The sequence below is a fragment of the Neopsephotus bourkii genome, unplaced genomic scaffold, assembly GCF_033783945.1.
Source record: "Neopsephotus bourkii isolate Nb327-2 ecotype Australia unplaced genomic scaffold, CSIRO-AGI_Nbou_v1 NB_481, whole genome shotgun sequence".
Classification (NCBI taxonomy): domain Eukaryota; kingdom Metazoa; phylum Chordata; class Aves; order Psittaciformes; family Psittacidae; genus Neopsephotus; species Neopsephotus bourkii.
Window position 1 is genome coordinate 2,534,952 of NW_026900982.1, and position 15,916 is coordinate 2,550,867.

At 46.6% G+C, this 15,916-nt stretch overlaps 2 protein-coding genes across 6 annotated transcripts in view; one reads left to right on the forward strand and one right to left on the reverse strand.

The window, feature by feature from the left end:
* MRPS5 (mitochondrial ribosomal protein S5) overlaps positions 1-909 on the forward strand; it is a 288,002-nt gene extending 287,093 nt beyond the window's left edge. For all 3 annotated transcript variants that reach the window (XM_061350357.1, XM_061350356.1, XM_061350358.1), the window contains one exon: positions 354-909. In XM_061350357.1, the coding sequence (XP_061206341.1) occupies positions 354-578 (225 nt within the window). In that variant the 3' untranslated portion in view covers positions 579-909. The remainder of the gene's footprint in view (positions 1-353) is intronic.
* A 3,905-nt stretch (positions 910-4,814) lies between these two features.
* Positions 4,815-10,912, reverse strand: MAL (mal, T cell differentiation protein). 3 transcript variants are annotated; one of them, XM_061350361.1, is made up of 4 exons: positions 10,183-10,912; positions 6,883-7,050; positions 6,597-6,725; positions 4,815-6,351 (listed from the first exon to the last, which is right to left on the reverse strand). In XM_061350361.1, exons 1-4 carry the CDS (start codon positions 10,267-10,269, stop codon positions 6,277-6,279), a joined length of 459 nt encoding a protein of 152 aa, XP_061206345.1. In that variant the 5' UTR covers positions 10,270-10,912; the 3' UTR covers positions 4,815-6,276. The 3 variants fall into 3 exon arrangements, with proteins under 3 accessions (XP_061206345.1, XP_061206346.1, XP_061206344.1); XM_061350362.1 differs by lacking the exon at positions 10,183-10,912 and adding an exon at positions 9,061-9,767; XM_061350360.1 differs by lacking the exon at positions 4,815-6,351 and having other exon boundaries at positions 6,363-6,725.
* Between the last annotated feature and the right edge of the window lie 5,004 nt (positions 10,913-15,916).

Consider the following 15,916-nt stretch of genomic DNA (forward strand, 5'->3'; position numbering starts at 1 on the left):
AAATTTATATCCATAAAGACATAATAACGTTCCTGTACGTTACTAACATGCCAACGTGAATCCATATTAGCAGGATGTTCCTTTTCTGGCCGCATCCTTTCCAGAAGCATCCTCTAGGATGGCATTGTCATGCTAGTATATCTGCAGTGTCACTCTCTGAATTCCTGCTGCTTATGCAATTAGCTCATCTGAAACCCATGAGGATGAGCTTGACAAGTAATTTAATTTACACCCTTTAAACTGTTGTTAGTAAATTAACGTTTCTTACCCCATATACCATGTAGAGTTTGACCTGAAGTAAATTATCATTGTATATCATTGCTTTGATTGTCTGTTCTCTTTCCTGCTCCCAGGAGACTCACCAGCAGTTAGCGGACCAGAAGAGTCTCTGTGTAGTGGAGTTCCGGGAGGAGCAGGGGCCTCTGCCCATCGTTGTGGCGCTGCCTGAGGGGACTGTCCGTGAGGATCCCGAGCCTGAAGATGAGGTTCCAGACATAAAGCTGGAATGGAGTGATGTGAAAGCAGCTCAGGGAATGAAGAAATCTCCGTGGGCAAATGTCAAGCGGACAATATGGTAAAAGCTTCAGTCCCTCTGTCTCTTCTGCAACAGGGAAAGCCCAGCCCAAATGGACAAGTTAGCTAGGCTTACATTTCAGAGGAGGCCATCATAATCATGCCATTTAAATTGTTGCTCCCATTATTTGTGCTTTCCCACAATTCTTGTGACCACTGTTCGACTAGGGACGCTCAGATGGGAGCAGCCACTGAACATGACTTTGCCTTCAAGCATGCATTTACTTGATTCCTGAAGATGCTGTGTAATCAACAGGTTATATGTGTCTTTCACAAGCTTTTGGGAAAGTGCTGGAAAGATAAGCTTGTGAAAGCAATAAAGAGTCCTCAGAATGAGCTCAGTGTGAGTTTGTTGGTGTTTGTTTGTTTGTTTGTTTGTTTTTGTGTTTTTTTTTTTGTTTTTTTTTAAATGCCAGTGTCTGGGAGATGTGGTGCAGGCGGCAGTAGTGGGAATTGTGTGTGCTCTCCATCTCACTCCCTAGACTCACTCATGGTAGGGGAGCAGTGAAATCAGTAAGTAGTTCTGTGTCTTCTGGTGGGGAGGAAGAGGGACGAGGTTGTGGTGGGCAACAGCTGGAGTTGTGCAAAAATTATTCATGCAAGTGGAGGGAGTTCCCTTAATGCAGCAGAGCCCGGATATCTGAGGACAGACACCCCACAGCCTGTGAGATACTGCAGGATCTTGACTGGCTTTGGAAGTTCAGTCCAGAACCTGCAGTCCAGCCTCTCCTCTGCACGTGTGCTGGGAGAAGACCTAACTTCATTTTCTGCCAGTTTCTGTTCTCAGTGCTAGTGCAGGGTAAAACAGCGTGTTGTTCTGATGGATCTTTTCTCCATCAGTCGAAGCACAGGGAAGTGTCTGATTCATAGGTGGTGCCTCCAAGAGAATCCACACAAGCCTTGCAGGTCCACCTTGTGTGCTGTGTAAATGAGGAGCTGCAAGGTAAGGAAGTGGTTGGGTAAATACCTTTTGCTTTTACAGAACTTAAAGTAATTTAACAACCACAAATCTTCCTCTTTCCCCAAGGCCTGCACATCAGTGACACTTGCATCTGCTCCCATGAGAGTCTTCAGGTCTCCTCTGCCTTGCCTCTGCTCTCTGGAGGAGGTTTAGGGCGCTTCTCACACCCACTGGACAGTAACTCATGTTTGAGCACTTCCAGAGATAAGACATTTCTGTCCCTCAAAACAAATGGGCTTTCAATGCTTGATTCTGTTAGCATAAAGGAGACAGGAGCAGGAGGGGGCCGTGGTTGCTGTACAAAGATCAGAGGTAGGGAATGGACTGTAGTTGGGTCAGGAAAAGGGGACACAGACTGGGCTGTCTGTAAATCAGATTCTGCCACAAACCCACATGGAGTTTTGATTCCTCCATAGAAGTCATCTTTTGTGGGTTTCCTGTCTTCACAGATTTGTTCATATTAATACAGATACTTGTAGAGATGCTTTATCCAGTGTACAGTTCACTCATCACTCACAGATAAAGCTGACTGTAAAACGAGAAACATCAGAGACTCTTCCTACATTTTCCATGGAGCTGGCCATGTATTTCTATCAAGTTTCTTTGCTTTCAGACAAAGCATATTCTGCCATTCAGGAGAAGATGGAAGTGCTTCTAACTCACTGCCTCACTGGAGGCAAGGTATCCAATATACAAATATTTGGGGAACAGCTAACATTGTGGTTAAACAATTAAGCAAGAGTAACCAAGATTGCAATCTGGGCATAGTTAATGAATGATATGTCTGTAATCTTATTTTTATCACAGGAGCTGAGGGTTTGCCTACTTTCAAGTGGTTAGTTTGTTTTAACTAATTGCCTGCTCTGTAGAGTAAATGCCTGCAGACCTTGTTTTGGTGAGGAAGCTGGAGGAGAACAGCAGAGATGGAAGCTCCAGTTATGCTACCAGTTGAGATGTGGCTGTGAGGATGCAGTAGGCCTCTGTTTTTATCCCCAGATAAGTACCTCCATGGGAGGAGGATCAAGCCTCAAGTGTTCATCATGCCAAACCTTTCCGGTGGGATAACAGCAAATTCTCAGGCTGATGCTGTCCCCCCCCAAGGCTCTCTGTGGGGATGAGACCTCATGATTGGATGGTAGGTGGTTTGTAGTTCCTAGATTATCTGAGCCCTGGGCAGCATCTTTTGCTTCAGAAGCAATAAGGTGTGCAATTTTCCAGGCATCACCCCAGCACCGCTAAGGCCACCACTAAACCACATCGCTGAGCCTCATCTACACGGCTTCTGAACACTTCCAGGGACAGTGATTCCACCACTGCCCTGGCCAGCCTGTTCCAATGCCTCATCGCCCTCTATGTGAAGAAATTCCTAATATCCAATCTAAACCTCCCCTGGTGCAGCTTGAGGCTGTTTCCTCTTGTCCTGTCACTTGTTACCTGGGAGAAGAAACTGACTCCACCTCACTACAACCTCCTTCAGGTCCCGCCTGAGCCTTCTCTTCTCTAGACTAAACGCCCCCAGGTCCCTCAGCTGCTCCCCATCACACTTGTGCTCCTTCACCAGCTCCTTTGGCCTCTGGCCCCGCTCCAGCACCTCAGTGGCTCTCTTGTAGTGAGAGGCTCAGAACTCAACCCAGGATTCAAGGTGTAGCTTCACCAGTGCCCAGTACAGGGGGGATGATCGCTGCCCTGGCGCTGCTGCCACACTACTGATGATACAGGTCAGGATGCTGTTGGCCTTTTTGGGTGCCAGTGCACAAACTGCTCACGTTCAGGTCCATCATTCAGCACCCAAACATGGCTGGGTGTGATGGGGAATGGCAACCTCAGGGTGCTTTTTTCATTTTCTCTTCTTTTACCACCATGCAGAGACTATGCTTATTGCTGCAACCCAGCACCTGAGAGGTCCAATCCAGCAGCTTGATGCAACAGAGCCACCCCTCACTGCACTACTATCCTATACTGGGGCCCAGCAACCCTGTGCAAACGGGGACGCTCATTCATCATCAAGCTGTTCAGTTACATGGGATTGAAGTTGGGGCCACAATGGGAGGGTTTGAAAGTGGCAGCACTGCTTTGTAGCAGCTCATTTGGATACTCCTGTCTTTGTGGTGGCACTTCTCTCCATTCAGCCCTCCTCAGACAAAGACTTGGTGCAGTTTACAGTGCAGCTTCAAAGCTTCCTTCTCAATGCCATGTCCATAACATTGCCTGAGCCAGCTCCTAGCTGCCCTGGGCTGATGAGCCAGCAGCACCTCTAGTGCTGGTTTACAGCAAGGTTACTTTGGTGAGGCCAGAAGGAAAGGGACAAGCAGGTGAACTAGTGCAGTCCGGTGTAAACCAGTGCATGGCAGGGAAGGGATAAGCAAAGGATGAACCCAGGCAGAAAGAACTGGGGAGAAGAGATGGGAGCCCTGCCAAGACACAGGCTGCAAATGCGATGCTGGCAAGGCCTCGGGACATGGATGTGAGGGGACAGAGCACTGCTTGGTGTAGAGGCGCTGGCCACACCTGGGTGCAGGAGGTGGACAGAGACACTGCACCCCAGGGTCCAGGATATGACTGCAAGTCTCTGCCTTTGTAAACAGACCCAAGCAGGAAGGTGTCTTTGTGTGTTAATGCTAAGCTCAGGGGCATTAATAGAAGCAGGACAAATCTGGGCTCACAAACACCCACACTCGCCCACGATGGCAAGATGTTTAAACCAGTTTCAACAGGAGGATGCTGAACTTCAGAACAAGTGCCATTGTCCCAAGTGGCTGTGAGTTCCCTCCCTGCTCTGAAAAGAGGTTTCTTTTCCTGTCTATCTCTGTTGCAATCAGATTTCTGTTGTCACACTAATACGAGCAGAACAGGTCCGGCTGGTTTGCAGCAAGAAAAAATACAAGGAAAAAAAGAATTTAAATGTTTCCCTCCCATTGCAATTAAAAAGCTTCAACCCCAGCCCATGGTCACAGCTCAAAATTCCCCCCTGGACCTAAAGCAACAGAGGTCCCTTCAAGTCAACTTTCATTTCTCTTCTGTTCTTGTCCTTGTTACTATCCAGGAGCTTCAGACTGAAAACAGAAGCATTTTTTGCCCCACAGGCTGGAGGTGCTAATTTGGTACCACTGTTTATTAGGCACCTCTAACATGTTAAAACACCCTTCTTAGGTCTAAACCCATATAGGTTAACTCACTGTCGTGGTTTAAGCCTAGCTGGTAGCTTAAGCACCACACAGCCACTACACTCCCCCTGGTGGGATAGGGGAGAGTCAGAAGAGTAAAAGAGAAAACTCGTGGGTTGAGATAAAGGCAGTTTAATAGGTAAAGCAAAAGCCATGCACACAACCAAGGCAACATAAGGAATTCATTCACCACTTCCCATCTCCAGGACAGCAGGGCTCCATCACATGTAATGGTTACTTGGGAAGACAAATGCCATCACTCCAAACATTCCCCCATTCCATCTTCCCCAGCTTTATATGCTGAGCATGACCCCATATGGTCTGGAATATCCCTTGGGTCAGTTGGGCTCAGCTCTCCTGCCTGTGTGCACTCCCAGGTTCTTCTGCACCTCCAGCCTCCTCACTGGTGCACAGTATGAGGAGCAGATCAACTCTTGACTCTGTGCAAGCACTGCTCAGCAGTAACAAAAACATCCCTGTGTTATCAACAGTTTCCAGCACAAATCCAAGACACAGCCCCGTACCAGCTACTGTGAAGAAAATTATCCCAGCCAAACCCAGCACACTCATTTAAGTTAACTCTGTAGTCATTTAAGCATTCAGATGAACATTGTCACTGAGCTGGTTTAGCCCCTGGCCCCATAGGCTCCCTCTGCCAGAAGAACCCTCTCATTCATGCTGGTGTCTGTGCCTCCTCCCTTGCCATTGCCCTGTTACAGTGCAGCTCCTGAGGCTGTACAGGGCTGTGTACCTGTGTGAAGCAAAGGGAGAATAGCAGAAGACTCTTGCCTATTTGCAAAACCTCAGCCAAACTCATCTTCATTACAGCAACACAGTGCTGGTGTATGTGAGAGCAGCCATGCACCAAAACCAAGTTGATTGCCTCTGTTTATTCAAGATGTTACTCTAATAATCCATACAATTCTCCTGCAGCACCTTATAAGCTGTATTTCATAGGGGAATGAAAGACAGAGGTAATTCTTGGCATTATGGTTGTGCCTCATAATTCAGCAATACCCTTCCAGGGATTGCAATAACTTGTATTGTCCTGAGGCAAGTTAAATTTTGCCCCCATTTCTCATCACAGGTCAGAGATGGCACTTCCTGAAACTCTAGGAAAATGTTCTTTTGGCACAGCAGGTTTAGGGAGGGAAACAGGCTTACAGGGACAGGCGGCAATTACATACAGGGTGTCATACTCATGCTCCTTAGTGCTGGTTGTGCAGGCTTCCCCTGAAATAGCAGCCCTGGAGACACAAAGGTATGGTTCAGGGAGATTTTAGCACTTTGAACCCAACTATATTATTCTTTTTAAAACTGGATGTTTTCTATTTGGACCCCAGTTACCAGCATCAAACTGTACCAACTGAGAAGAGAGTGAAGGGAAACAGATTGTGCAGGATATGGCTTACTCTCGTAGGCTCTTTGTCTTCATTGCCATGGTCCTGCATTAAAAGCTTCTTGGTTTATAGTATTTACATTAAAAAACAAACCCCAAACCCAGCCTGGAAACTGCAATCATTGAACAACTTCTGTGTTCATGGAGTGACCACAAGACACACTTGCAAGGGGAGGCTCTTAGGATGATTTCCATCGCAGGAGTGAGAACACCTTATGGATCACGTACATCAGGGTAGCTAAGAATGCAAATACCTATAATGGAAAAACACATCAGCCAGTTAAATTTTTATTATATGGTATGATTTCCTGCTCTAAGCAAACACCTCATGATGCATGATATTTCTATTGACTCTCACATGTCTGGAGGCATTCATACACAGGACTGGGACTAGTTTCTCTGCCCCATCCCTGGATGATTGGTGCAAGTAAAGATTTGCCCTTGAGGCTGTGGAACAGCCACCTCCTTGCCTTCCTTCCCCAGCTTGACAGGCACTCACCACCGCAGCAATGTTCTCCCGGTAGCTGATCGCTGGCATCACAGGGAAACCAAGGGCATAGGTGGAGTAGGCCTCCAACACAGCAGCACTGAGGTAGAACAGAGCTGCTGTTGACTGGCAGATGGCATCCTAAGAAACAAGGATCCCACAGTCATTTCCAGAAAGGGAACACATTGAGAAGGGGGTAAAAAGGAACCCCAGCCTGTGCGGTAGCAGGAAAGGAGGCAATTGTCTACCAGTGATACCAGGGAGAAGAGAGGCCCTGAGGTTTGTCACATCCACTTACCAAGGTAACCCAGAAGCTGCTGCCCCCGTGCACGCTGCAGATGTAGAGGCACAGGAGCATGGTGGACATGACAAAGCAGAACACAGAGACAAACATCACCCAGCCTTGCAATATGGGGAACGGGACCTTCGAGGATGCCACCAGGATCCAGACAAGGCCCCCAAAAATCTGAAAATGAAAGGAGGAGAGAGGGTGAGCATGGGATAAACTGGCTTATCCAGGGCAGAGCCAAAAGCCATTCATACCTCTAGCACTAGCACTGCACATGGCAATATCCCAGGGATGCTCTTATGCAACTGAGTTCAGTTGCAATTGCCTTCATTTGAAACTGGGAATTTAGCTTGGAGCATGTGTCTCTGATCGTGACCCAAAAGAAGCCTCTCTGTAACACTGCTTCTTGGTGTCACTGCCCACATCAGTGTGCTCAGGACGCTGGTTTCCATGAACAGGCTTGTTTCAGAAGGGCACATTCAGTTCACACACAGTGTGGCAGACCCCTGAAAGGAGTGGTGTCAAACCCAGCCCACCTGCACAAACAGCGTGGCTTTAGTGAAGGCCACATGCAAACGTTACCCTGAAAGGACAGAGAACAGGTTGAAAGGAGGTAATATGGCCAGTTTTACTCTCTAGGGTTTTTTATTGCTGCTTTCATAGCACAATGTCCCATGCTAAGAATGTGTGAGCTGCAAGTGGTGCCTTTGCACCAGAACGTACTCAGCAGCTTTTCTCTGCTATAAATCAGTTCAGTTATTCCCAGAACCTGCGCAAAGTTTAGTCTATGCAGTATTTTATGATGAGGAGCTTCTCAGTTGAACCCACACTGCAGAGAAAGGAGACCTATCCCTCATCACTGACTGGTCTTGCACTTGCAGGCAAATCTCCAGAGGTAAAAGAGCCTCACTGACTGTAAAATCATTCTGATCACCACTGTGTCCCAGGCCAGCTTTTTCCAGCATCCAAGTGCCTACTCATACAAATCACACAACTCAATACAAACGCATTGGAGGCATTTTGCAAGTGGGAAAAAAGTTTCAGATCTATGATACCCCAAAAATGCCACACCATTTGTGGCAGCCCACACTTGTAGAAAAGTTCATTGCTTCCATTACACAAATCAATACACTAAATCGAAGATGTGGTGGTTGAGACCTTGCAGATATCTGAGTGAAAACAGGTCTTCCAGAGTGCTGCTGTTTCAATGTCTCTTGTCTCAGCCAAAGACTGACGCTTGAACAGTAATGTAGTCCCTAGAATAACTCATGCGGGACACCATGAGAGCATTGCAGCTAAAGGTCCTGGAGAAAGCCTTACAGTTGCTCCCTTAACATCCAACACAATTGGGGTGAGATGCAAGGCTGGGGGAGAAGCATCACTTCTCATTTCTTACCACTCGCCATCTCCCCTTTCTGCAGGATGTGATTTCTCACTCAGGCAAGTATGTATGACGTGGTTTCATTAGTGACTTTGATCTCATGGTGCTGTTCAGCAGACTCATAAAACTGAAGGAAGGGTCAAGAGGCTTTCAGTAACAACCCATAGCAAGTTGGGGACCAGTCTAAGAAAAAATTATCTATCTATCTTTTTCATTACCTTCTACAAAGCAAACATATCTGTTTTCAGCCTCTTTCAGCTTTTCCACGTAGGCCTGGCTATCCATATATGCAGAAAGCTCTTCAAATAAAATATATTACAAGAATTAAACCCAGACTCAGAGAATAAAAAGGGTAGCTTTAATCAGCACATCCATATGTGGCAATCGCCTGAGCTGCAGGCAGGACCTTCTGGCATTTTCAAGACTATCTTAGTATTTTAAATCCCAATTTTTGTTTTTATTCTGTAGTTACCCTATTAACCCACTGCAGTCAATCTCAGATTCCTCTAGAGATTGGGAAACTCTTTATCCTTCCAAATGCTGTGATTCAAGGCAGCCGCCCCTTTTGTACACAGCAGAGATAATACAGCTGCACAACCTAGAGTCATACACCTCTGGAGATGGGGAAATCTGGTTACACAGCATTCTTCTTTCCTGGGTGGTTCCTGAGCCTTCAGGATGCACATTTCCAGACCTTACCCAAACCAAGGGATAGGGTGCTTTTATTTTTCGGTCTCATTAAGCAAGCCACTTTGCCAAATCCCTTGGAGACAGGAATTTCAAACAGGTGGAGGCACAGCCAGTACCTTGGTTAACAGCATGATGAGCACCAGGACTAACAACCCAGTGGCAGGGATGGCTGGTGAGAGTCTGCCCATCCAGAACCTCAGCAGGGACTTTTCACCCTTTTCATGCAGCTGCAGAAAACCTGGAGCTTATTCTTAGGTGCTCAGCACAGAAGGCAAGTTCCCAGAGCATATTTGGGGCAGCTGAAGGAAAGCCCTTCTCTACACATCAATACCACCCGCTTTAAGCTAGCTCCTATTTGCTTGACTGCTGTCACTAGCAGAATGAAGTAAACGTTGTCAGTCCCAGGAGTGTGGACTGAGTTAGGTGACAGGAAAGTATTTGGTCCCAGATCACAAAGTTGAAGTTTTTGGCATGAAATAATCTGAATGCCATCCTACAACACAGCCAAAATCCTCAGTGCTGGATGAAAGTACTCAGGCTTTAGAAAAAGCCTCTCAAACTATTGTAAAAGAGGAGGTTTCATGGCTGGGGGCAAAGAACACACGTTAAAGATTATAGTTAAATTTTAGATCTCTGCTCACAGTGGCTGCTTTTAATCACCTGTGCCAATTCTGGTAAGACTATGATCTTCACCTGCTCAATAGCATTACAACCTAGGAAGAAGTTCTAAGGTGTTTGTTCACCCTTTGCTCACCCACTGTTGCACACATACTCAGACCTAGAGCTCTGCACCTCCATCTCAGGAACGCTGCAGCAGTGCAGCTTCAGCAGCCTGGGCTCTTCGCTGCTGCAAACAATTAACCTCAGACAGCTTTTAGCCCCTGCTTTAAGCAACCAGTTTATCCTCTGCCTGTGTCAGGTATTAAACTCACCTTCCAGTTAATTAATCAGCTCAACTTGCAACCTAATTTAAACCCACCACTAACTCCTTTAACTTCGTTAGGCAGGAAATTACAAAAGGTTTCAAGGACACACCAACATGCCCCTGCAAACTAAAGGGAAGTTCAAAGCCCCGGCTTAGGGCTCGTGCTTCTCTTTGAGATGGCTGACCCAGACCCTTGTGGCTCCTGAGCCACACTCTCAGTGCAAAGTCTGACCCCTCAGATGCCCGCAGCATGAAGCGTGCTGGACGCCCACAAGCAGTGTTTGCCCTCCCCCGGGGAAAAGCCAGCACTCACAATTTCAGGAATGAAGAGCACATCTGGGAAAGTTGTCAGGACAGACAGGCCGCTGGGCAAAGAGGTGGTGGAGCCTGGCGAGGACATTGCAAGCGTCTCCCACGGTGGCGATCAGCTGCTCTGGCTCTAGCTGCTGGAGGTAAATGCTGAATGCAGCCTCCTTCCTTCCTTCCTTTTCTCCCTCCCTCTGTCTCTCTTCCTCCTTTCCTTCCTCCTTCCTGCTGACAGCTGAAGAAGCTGTGAATGGCACAGGTGTGGCCAAATGCTTTGACCAAGGGTTACTTGGCTGATAGGAGCCACATAGGAGGTTTTCAGATGTGGTCAGCCCTGAGGCATTCTGAGCAGAGCTGTCAGAGGTTGAGCACGCAGGGCAAATCCCTGGGTGGTGGTGAGGGCAATAGGGAGGACCTGTACCCATCCAGCTGGGCAGCCTCTCATCCCCTCTATTTGCACAGTAAGTCAGCTTGTCCCCCACCCACATGAGCTGGTCACAGCAGCACCCACAAAGGACAACTGGCAGCCAGGGCAAGACATGGCATGCCAGCTATGGGTAAACAATGGGGCTGAGAAACGTCTCATGGAAGAAGATGTACCTGAAGACAAGGGCAGTCAAATTGCAGGGTGAATCAATTCCATCATCTCAGAAGGAGATTACATATGCCAAGGTAAGAAAAATTACCTAAAATAATGAGATTTCCAAACATTTTGCTTCCTTTATGTTGCTGGGGTTTTTCTTCAGCTTGGAGTCCATGGGAGTGACTCATTCCTCTCCATAATACGTAGTGTTTGCTTCTTTCTAACATGTCACTTGGATACCCACCAAAACTACACACTATTTTGGCTAAGGACAAAGTCATGAAACACCAGGAATAGAAAAGGAGCAATGTGACAATGCACATCTCTGTGGACCAGTGACCTGTGGAAGAAGTGCCACTGAGCCAGGCTTATCTGTGGTGCTTGCTCTCATGCAGCTGCTCCCATGCACAAGGCCTTGGGTGCAGGGTCTGGAGCTGGGGGGTGTTTCTTGCAGCCTTAGCAATTCCCTACCACCAAAGTGTTGAAAGGGCTGTTGTCCCTTTGACTGAATCTTAATTTCCTCTGGGTTTCTTTACAGTGACTGTTCTTGAAGCTCACTACTTAAAATAACATAATTTCATTTCTAAATTAAATTAATGAGTTTTCAACTCAATTTAGTTTTGCTTTGCTCCTCCTCCCTTTTATTATCAATTTATCACCATCCTGCAGTAACAAATCAACTTGCTCTGGGGACACGGTTGAACTGTGTGGGGCTGGTGCATGTCCTGGAGGACAGACACAATTCCCTTTTCAGAACCCAGCCTGACTGCGTTCAGCACCAGCATTTGTTTTCATGGTTGCTGCAGCTTGCGGTGTGCCTGTTCTCAGCTGTGTATAGTCACAGCCGGTTACCAAACTTGGGTCCCTCTCCATAAGCAGTGGCCAGACAAGACACACATGCCTGAAACCAGAGGCATTCATGTCAGATGACCTCACAATGGGTGCCCTGCCACTGCTGTCCTGATAAAGCACCACCAGCAGCTGGGAGGACAGAGAGGTGGCTGTTTCCCTCCTGGGATGCTGATGCCCTAAAGCCACCAAGGAGCCAGACCCTCCTGACCCTTACAGGAGGCTGGAAGCTTTACCCACCCACAACCAGCTCTTGCAGGTACAACAGCCTTGATTCTAACAAGGTTCAACACCAGTTACGGTTGTGCCCTCAAAAGATGAGTGGCCCTGAGGAGTGCACATCAGCATTTGGGTCTTTGGGAGACATCCACCCTTTCTTATTTTTGGATTTTTGGGAGCTCTCTACCCTAGGGATTTTGGGAGTGCTTCAGCATTTTGGGGTTTTGGGAGCACTGTAAGCTTTCGGGATTTTTCACTGGAATTCTACGTTTCCTGGCAACCTTGGACTGCTTCACCATGCAGACCTGGAGGAGAACATTCCTGCAGGAACGCTCCACGCCGTGCCTCTGAGGCAGTGCATCAGCTTTTGGGGTTTCTGCTTAGCCAATTTGGTGTTCTGGAGTCCTTCAAAGGTTGTTTGCTGTTCTGGAATTCCATAACAAACGGAAGTTCTAGAATGCGCAGAGGAGTGCATCAGCTCACCAACCCACAGGAGTGTTTCACTGCACAGCTCTGAGGAGTGCAGTGCCTTTGGAGTTTTGGGAGCTTTCCAACCTTTGGGGATTTTTGCAGCTCCCCACATGGCAGCATTTTGGCAGCTCACATCCCTGGGGCCTCTCTTCGTTTTTTGAGAGCCTTTTGAGGTTTGGTCTTTTTCCTGGAATTCTGCAAATCCAAGCTCTTTTGGACTCTTTTACCTGACGACACTGGAGGAGTGATTGCGCACACGGGCCTCAAGGATTTAATCAGCACTTGGGTTTCTCAGAGCTACTCAGCATTCTTGGGCACATCTGACCTACAGGATTTTTCAGAGCTCTGCACCCTGGGCCCTTTGGGAGATCTCCATTCTGGAGGGTTTTGAAGTGCTTCATGTTTTTCTTTTATGAGAGTATTTCCCATTGGCTGTTTTCTGCAACCTCACAATGCCCGGCAACCTTGGAATGTTTGGCCCTGTGCTTCACAACACCGCCCACAGCAGCGCTTCACCTTGCAGCCAAGGAGGAGCAAGAACTTGATGGAAGGTCCCTGAGGAGCGCTTCACCATGCAGCCCCTGCAGCGTGCATCACCTTGCAGGCACAGAGCAGTGCTTCAGCTCAGCAACCTGCAGCAGTGCTTCACTGCACAGCCCTGAGCACTGCAGCAGCACTGGGGATTCTGGGAGCCACTACCTGATCTTTTGGCTGTTTGGGTGCTCTCCAGCCTGAGCTCATTGGAAGCTCTGCACCATGGGGATTTTTGAGAGCTCTCCGTCCTGGACCCGTCGGAAGTGCTTCACCATTGTGATTGTTGGGAGGACTGCAAGGCTTGGATTTTGCTTGGAATTCTCCAACGCCTGCCACCTTTGACACGTTTCACCGCACACCCTGGAGAAGCGCATCGCTGCAGGAGTGCATCAGCTCTTGGGGTTTCCAGAGCCATTCGCCATGGGGGTTTTGTAGCTCTCTATGTGGCAGCGTTTTGGAAGCTTCAATCCTGGAGGCTTTTATGGAGCTTTGCACCCTGGGCATTTTTTGGGAGCTTCAGCATCTTCTTTTTTCCTACAAGATTTGATTTTTTCGTTTTTTTTTTTTTTTTTTTGTGATTTTTGTTTGGGGTTTTTTCCTTTTTTTAAACTGGAATGCTACAGTTTGTTTGGGTTTAGTTTGAGTTGGGTTTTAGGTTTTTTTGTGGTTTGTTTTTTTTTTTTTTTTGCAACATTTGTTTTTTGGGAGATTCTCACTATTTTTTGGCAGCTCTGACCCTGGCAAATTTTGGGAGCTCTGCATCCTGGAGATCTTTGCAGGGCTGCTCTGGTTTTTGGTTTGGTTTTTCTTTTCTGTACATTTTTTTCTCTTTTTTTTTTTTTTTCCTTTCTTTACCTCTTGCGTTTTTTCTGGAATTCCACAAGGCCAGGCAACTGCAGAAATTTTCTTTTTTTTAGTGCTGTTCACCCGATCGTTCTCATTTGGGTTTATTTCTGGAATTCCACAAGGCCAGGCCAGTCTGGATAGTTTTCGATCTTGGAGTCCTGTTCCCCTTTGGCCTGTTTTGTAGATCTCCATGCTTCCATGTGGCAGTTTTGACAGCATAAAACCTCGAGGATTTTTAGGGATCTTTCCACTCAGGGCAATTTTTGTGCGCTTCAACTTCTTTTTCTTGCCGAGCTTTATTTTTTGTTGTTTTATGTGGCTTTTTACTTGGGGGGGAGGGGCAGGAGGTGTGCGGGTTTTGTTTTCTTTTTTTGTTTTTCACTGGAATTCTACAGTTTTTCCTATTTTGTTTTCTTTTGCGTTTTTTTACTGGAATGGCTTTTGTAGCTCCCCCCATGGCACCATCCTGGAAACTTTCACCCTGGAGGCTTTCATGGATCTTTCTCCGTTTGCATTTTTGGCGCCTATCTGCATCTTCTGTATTCCTACTAGCTTGGATTTTTTTTTTTTTAGTGATTCCTTTTGTGGTTTTTTGTGGGTTTAGTTCCGTTTTATTTTAATCTGGAATTGTAGAATTTTGTTTTGGTTTGTTTTTTTTCCTGGAATTTACCATTCTTGGCATTTCCTGAAAGCCTCCCCATAAGGCCTTGAGGTGTTCCATCAGAGCTTGGCCTCAAGGAGTTCTTCAACTTTCGGGTTTTGGGACCCTTTTTACTCTGCTTTGGCTGCTCTGACCCTAGGGATCTTTGGGAGCTCTGCAGCCTGGAGAGCCTTGCAATGAGTCACATTTTTCTTTTTCTTTTTTTTTTGACAATCTTTCTCATTTGGGTTTTTCTGGAATTCCAGGCAATTTTGGAAAGGTTTGGATCTTGGAGTGCTCTTCACCCCTTGGGTTGTTTTCTCGTTCTCCATGTGGCAGCATTTTGGGAGCTCACATCCTAAAGGCTTTTTAGGGATCTTTCCACTCTGGGCATTTTTTGAGCTCTTCAACTTCTTGTGTTCGCCAAGCATTGTTTTTGTTGGGTTTTTGTGGCTTTTGGGGGGGCCGGGGGGGTTGGGGGTGTGTGTGTTTTGGTTTTGGTTTTGGTTTTTTTCTAACAGGAATTCTGCAATTTTTCCTCCTTTGTTTTTGTTTTTTGTTTTGCTTTTTTTTTTTTACTGCAATTTCCCATGCCTGGCATTTCCTGAGTGCTTCCCCACAGGTCCTGAGGTGCTGCATCTGAACGTAGACTCAGGAAGTTCGTCAGCGTTGGTTCTTTCAGGCAATTCTCACTCTTCATTCACCGTGGGGGCATTTGTAGTTCCCGGCATGGCACCATCCTGGAAACTTTCACCCTGGAGGCTTTTATGGAGCTTTCCCCCTTTCCCTTTTTGGCGCGTTTCTGCATCTTCTGTTTACCTACTAGCTTGGATTTTTTTTATTTTATTTTATTTTTTTTCTGATGGCTTTGGGGTTTCTTTTTGTGGGTTTTGTTTGGTTTTTGTTGTTTTTTTTTTAATCTGGAATTCTACACATTTGGTTTGGATTGTTTTTTTTTCCTGAAATTTACCATTCTTGGCATTTCCTGAAAGCCTCCCCACAAGGTTTTGAGGTGTTCCATCAGAACTTGGCCTCAAGGTGTTCTTCAACTTTCGGCTTTTGGGGCACTTTTTACTGTTTTGCTGCTCTGACCCTAGGGATCTTTGGGAGCTCTGCAGCCTGGAGAGCTTTGCAGTGAGTCACTTTTTTCTTTTCCTTTTTTTTGACAATCTTTCTTATTTGTTTTTTTTCTGAAATTCCCAATTCCAGGCAATTTTGGAAAGGTTTGGATCTTGGAGTGCTGTTCACCCTTGGGTTGTTTTCACGTTCTCCATGTTGCAGCATTTTGGGAGCTCACATCCTAAAGGCTTTTTAGGGATCTTTCCACTCAGGGCGTTTTTTGAGCTCTTCAGCTTCTTGTTTTTGCTGAGCTTTTATTTTGTTGGGTTTTTGAGGATTTTATTTGGGGGGAGAGGCTCGTAATCTGTGTGTTTTGGTTTCTTTTTTTCTTTTTAACTGCAATTCTACATATTTCCTAGTTTTTTTTGTTTGTTTTTTTTTTAACTGGAATTTCCCGTGCCTGGCATTTCCTGAGTGCTTTCCCACAAGGCCTTGAGGTGCTGCATCAGAACGTGGCCTCAGGTAGTTCATCAGCATTTG

Bases quoted from the DNA above. Each gene is read 5' to 3' on its own strand.
- MAL (XM_061350360.1), bottom strand. From the start codon at position 10,269: ATGTCCTCGCCAGGCTCCACCACCTCTTTGCCCAGCGGCCTGTCTGTC. The intron at 7,051-10,182 runs GTGAGTGCTGGC...TTTCATTTTCAG, and splicing joins TGCTCTTCATTCCTGAAATT to ATTTTTGGGGGCCTTGTCTG. The intron at 6,726-6,882 runs GTAAGTGGATGT...CTTGTTTCTTAG, and splicing joins GCAGCTTCTGGGTTACCTTG to GATGCCATCTGCCAGTCAAC.